Source organism: Lycium ferocissimum, chromosome 10, assembly GCF_029784015.1.
Source record: "Lycium ferocissimum isolate CSIRO_LF1 chromosome 10, AGI_CSIRO_Lferr_CH_V1, whole genome shotgun sequence".
In the NCBI taxonomy this organism is placed as follows: domain Eukaryota; kingdom Viridiplantae; phylum Streptophyta; class Magnoliopsida; order Solanales; family Solanaceae; genus Lycium; species Lycium ferocissimum.
This window is the reverse complement of record NC_081351.1, coordinates 19,790,182-19,795,613: the sequence shown is the minus strand read 5'-3', so window position 1 is coordinate 19,795,613 and position 5,432 is coordinate 19,790,182. Positions and strand designations below refer to the sequence as shown.

The 5,432-nt window shown below is 42.7% G+C and overlaps 1 protein-coding gene across 1 annotated transcript; it reads right to left on the bottom strand.

Moving 5' to 3' along the window:
* Nucleotides 1-3,825: 3,825 nt before the first annotated feature.
* Nucleotides 3,826-4,455, bottom strand: LOC132034692 (uncharacterized). Its single transcript, XM_059425062.1, has one exon. The coding sequence runs from the start codon at nt 4,453-4,455 to the stop codon at nt 3,826-3,828; it is 630 nt and encodes a 209-aa protein (XP_059281045.1).
* Between the last annotated feature and the right edge of the window lie 977 nt (nt 4,456-5,432).

Sequence of the window (5,432 nt, the reverse complement as noted above, 5' to 3'; positions counted from 1 at the left end):
GTAGCTTCGACAAAGCCAAAAGGGGTTACCGAACCAAGGCAAGAGGAAGCACGGATAGTCGAGAGCAACGGGTTCGGGGTCGGTTCGTCTACCGAGATTTTGAAGATGCTCGAAACATTGGCAAAACGGGTTGATTCAACGGAGAAAAGGGTGGAAACATATAACTCTCGGGTGGATCAGATCCCGGGAGCACCCCTGATCTTGAAGGGACCGAATTCAAAGAGATACATTCAAAGGCCTTTTCGTCCGAGTACAGCCCCAAAGTCGATCCCGAAGAGGTTCAAGATGCCGGATATTCCAAAGTATGATGGGACAACAGACACACAGGAACACGAAACCTTGTACACTTGTGCCATAAAAGGCAACGATGTTAAGGAGGATGAAATAGAGTCGGTATTGCTGAAAAAGTTTGGTGAAACATTGTCCAAAGGGGCATTGACTTGGTATGACCATCTGCCCGAGCATTCCATCACTTCTTTCGAGATGCTCGCAGATGCGTTTATCAAAGCCCATGCCAGGGCCAAGAAGGTATAGGCCAGAAAGGCAGATATTTTTTTAATCACCCAAAGAAATAATGAGTTGAATTCGTGAATCGGTTCCAAAGGGAACGGATGGAACTTCCCCTGGTCCCGGAAGAATGGGCGGCATAAGCTTTCACTAAGGCGCTCAATCCCCGAAGCTCAACTGCCTCATTCAAATTAAAAGAGAACTTGTTAGAATACGATACAGTAACTTGGGCAGATGTCCATAACAGGTACGAGTCCAAGATTCGGGTAGAGGATGATCAACTTGAACTCCCTTCCGCAAAATGGAAGTGAACTCGAAAGGTCGAGGAGAAATTATGAACCAGAGACACGGCTATCGAGGAAAAGGTACCGACCATATTCTCAATCGGAGAAATCCAGCTTTAGGTCGGATAAAGGAAGAAGCGGCCACATCCATTTCTTGAGTAAAGGTGCTAAGCGAGCTGATCGTGGGTCAAACAGCCGGGGGTTGTTATTTAGAAGCGATGCCGGTAGTTCAGCCAGCAATGGAGATATACCGAGGTTATAAGAGTACAACTTTAACATCAACACATCAAACCTTGTCTCGGCTATCGGGCGTATCACAGAAGCCAGGTGGCCAAGACCGTTGAGATCCGACCCACCAAAGCGGATCCGAGCATGGTGTGTGAGTATCATGAGACTCATGGTCATAGAACCGAGGACTATCGCCAATTAAGGAAAGATGTGGCTCGATTGTTAAAAAAAATGGTCACCTTCGAGAATTCCTGAGTGAGCGAGCCAAAAGCCACTATAAAGGAAGGGAAAATCGCAAATAGGTCGAGCCCATGGAACCTCAGCATGTGATCAATATGATAATCGGAGGAACGGATACACCACGAGGGCTAATGTTGAAAAGAACCAAGGTTTCGATTACACGAGAAAAACGGACCAGGGATTATGTGCCCGAAGGGTATATTTCTTCAACTATGAGGATACGGTAAGACATCATTCAACCGCACAATGATGCGTTAGTAATCTCTATTCTTATTTTTAAATCTCAAGTTAAACGTATTTTGATTGACCCAGGTAGTTCAGCCAACATTATCCGATGGAGAGTGGTAGAACAACTGAAGTTGCTGGATCAAATCATTCCGGTAGCTCGACTGCTCAGCGGATTCAATATGACAAGCGAAACCACAAAGGGAGAAATTTCTTTGCCAATCAATATCGATGGAACCATTCATCAGACCGTGTTCTATGTCATCGAGGGGGAGATGAAACATAATGCTTTACTCGGCAGACCATGGATTCATAGTATGAGGGTGGTGCCATCAACGTTACATCAGATGTTGAAGTTCCCAACTCCGGAAGGGATAAAAACTATCTGTGGTGAACAATCCGCAGCAAGAGAAATGTTCACGGTCTAGGAAACCCCCTCGTTTTGAAGAAACCGGTTCAAAAGGCTGATGAGCCAATCAAAGGCAAGGACACCAAATAGCAATTAAAGAATGCGGGCTCGAATGAAGAGCAGAAGGAAATGAGCCCGGATTTCGAAGAGGATGATTTCAGTGTGCCCAGATCATTCGTATTACCAGATGATTCGGACGCAACCAAATCCACCATGGAGGAGCTGGAGTAGATCATCTTGTTTATGCATTTACCGGATAGAAAGGTATACCTGGGCACGGGGTTAACCTCGGAGCTCAGGAACAAGTTAGTTAAATTTCTTCAAGCTAATGCCGATTATTTTACATAGTCCCATATAGACATGACAGAAGCACCGTGAGGTGAAAACGCACAAGCTCAACCTCGATAGAAAATTCATGCTTGGCCGAGTCAAAACATGCCTTCATCAAAGACGAGGTAACAAAGCTTTTGAAAATAGGTTCTATCCGGGAGGTAAAATACCCAGACTGGCTAGCTAATGTCGTCGTGGTGCTAAAGAAAGGAAACAAATTTAGAATGCGTGTTGATTATAAAGATCTAAAGAAAGCATGCCCGAAGGATTCGTTCCCTATGCCTCACATCAATCGAATGATTGACGCAACGGCTGGGCATGAGATGTTAAGTTTTCTCGATGCCTACTCCGGGTACAACCAGATTCGGATGCACCTGGAGGATCAAGAGAAAACTTCTTTTATAACCCAATATGGGACTTATTGCTACAACGTCATGCCATTCGGATTAAAAAATCACGGAGCAACATATTAACCCCTAGTTAACCGAATGTTCGAAGAACAGATAGGTAAAACAATAGAGGTTTACATTGATGACATGTTAGTCAAGTCCTTGGAAACAGAAAACCATTTAAAATATTTGCAGGATACCTTTGATATATTTCGCAAATACAACATGAAGCTAAGCTCGGAGAAATATGCCTTCGCGGTCAGATCTGGCAAATTTTTGGGTTTCATGGTTTCAAACCGGGGGATTGAAATTAACCCGGACAAAATCAAAGCCATTGAAGACATTGAAGTGGTGAACAATGTAAAGGCAGTGCAAAGGCTGACCGAAAGGATAGCAGCTCTGAGCCGGTTCATCTCGAGGTCATCAGATAAAAGTCACCGGTTCTTCTCTCTGCTGAGGAAGAAGAATGACTTCGTTTGGACACTAGAATGTCAAAAGGCCTTGCAAGAATTGAAGCGGTACTTGTCACGCCCACCCTTGCTGCACACACCGAAGGCAGATGAGCAACTTTTTCTATAACTAGCGGTATCCAGGGTGGCAGTAAGCGGCGTCTTGGTCAGAGAAGAAGGAGGTACGCAATTTCCAATCTATTATGCAAGTAGGACATTAGGGGATGTAGAAACCCGTTATCCGCACCTCAAAAAATTAGCTTTGGCATTGGTAAGTGCTTCAAGGAAGCTAAAACTTTACTTTCAATGTCACCCCATATGTGTAGTAACTACTTACCCGTTAAAAAATGTCATGCATAAATCGGAGCTATCGGGTAGATTGACCAAATGGGCCGTAGAGATTAGCGGTTATGGTATCGAGTATAAACCTAGAACGGCTATTAAAGTGATAGAGACAACGAGAGCAGAGATGCCTTCTTAACTTGCAAAAATCCTTGGACACACGTGAAGACGGTTCTGCAGTTGACATGCTCTTTCTTCAAATGAATGTTGATAATTCTTCTGTCAAATCCCTGGTCGAAAAGTGGATTGATCTTGCCTTGAAAAATAAGGTTAAAACATTATTATTATTTTTTGGTAAATAAAGATTTTTATTAACCAAAAGCAAGTATGTACAGAGCTCAAATGTTTTAATCCAGGCACATGGACAAAGTCCCAAGGTCCTGGTCCTATATTATCTCAACAACCTATTACAACCAAAATCTCTATACGGGATAGTAGTCCAGTTGGGCCATTCTGTATGCTAACCGTGGTTGCAAGCTTCCTCGAACCATCACCTCTTGCACTATCATCCTAATCAATATCTCTGGTGTCCTCTCCTTCTGCTGGAAAACTCTGTTGTTTCTTTCTTGCCATAGGATGTAGACACTACCAGCAACCACCATTCTACATACTTGAGATTGAGCAGCTTTTCCATTTACCTGTGCGCACATCCATAGTACCTCGTTTGTCCTGTCCATTGCCTTCCTTTGGTACCCTTGCCACATCAGTAGTTTCTCCCAAACTGCTGCAGAGAAAGAGCATTGAAAGAACAGGTGGTCTATTGTCTCCGGTTCAGTTCCACATAGCGGGCAAACAACCTGATTTGTTATGCCCCATTTCTTTAGTCTATCACGGGTGTAAAGCCTTCTATTAAGTGCTAGGTAGAGTATGAATACCCACTTTGGGGAGCCTTGATTGTTGCAAACGAACCTTCTCCAACATACCTTCTGGTGGCATCCTCTAAGTTTGAGGTATACTTGCTTAATGGAGAAGGTGGGAGCAGCCGCAAATTCTTCATTTTCAATTCCTGCTAACTCTAACGTTTTAGCTGCTATAAAAATCTTTTTTAGCATCCATGAGGCCTGTTGTGGAAAATAGTTCCACACACTTTGGTTCTTGATATAGTATGTATGTACCCACTTTACCCATAGTTTGTCTGCCTTTCTACACAAATTCCAGAGTAGCTTACAGACGTTGTCCTTATTCCAGGTCTATGCACGTAGTATATTAAGTCCACTCGCTACTTTGGGTAAGCATAATTTCTCCCATGCTATTAAAGCCTTCTTTGAGGCAACTGTATCTCCTGTCCAAAGGAATTTTCTACATATTGTTTCCACTGCTTTTAAAACCTTTTTTAGGAAGGATGAAAATTTGGGCCCAGAAGGTTTGTATGGAAAAAAAAAAGAACAGCTTTTTATAAGTTGCAATACGCCCGCATATGCTATGGGGCCAGGTCCAAAGCAAGTAACTCTTCCCATCATCTTATCAATCAAGGGCATACATTGCGTAATGTATAGCCTTTTAGTGCTTTGGGCACACCCAAATATCTAAAAGAAGACTTTCATCGAACTCGTAGTTTATCCAGATGTACCTGTGCTAAGTCACCATGTCTACCCCTCCAAAATAGATTGAACTTTTGCTAGTGTTTGCTCTTAGCCCAGATGCTGCGGAAAACTTTAGGAAACAATCATACACTTTATATATGGACAATTCATCACCCCTACAAAACAGAGTAGATCATCCGCAAACCCAAGTTGGACAATATTCATTTTTGCACACTTGGGTGGTGGTTAAAATCAAGATCAGTACCCAGAGGCTTCAATACTCTATTTAGATACTCCATACATAGCACAAAAAGGAAAGGGGACAAAGGATCCCCTTGCCTTAGCCCTTTTTTAGCAGGGAAGGCTTGTGATAGCTTCCCATTAATCACAATAGTATAGTTTACAGTAAAAACACATACCATAATCCATTTAAAACATTATTGCTTAGATTAAAAGTGAATTATGATAAAGATTTTGAGTTGTGTAACATTGCATTTATAGATGCT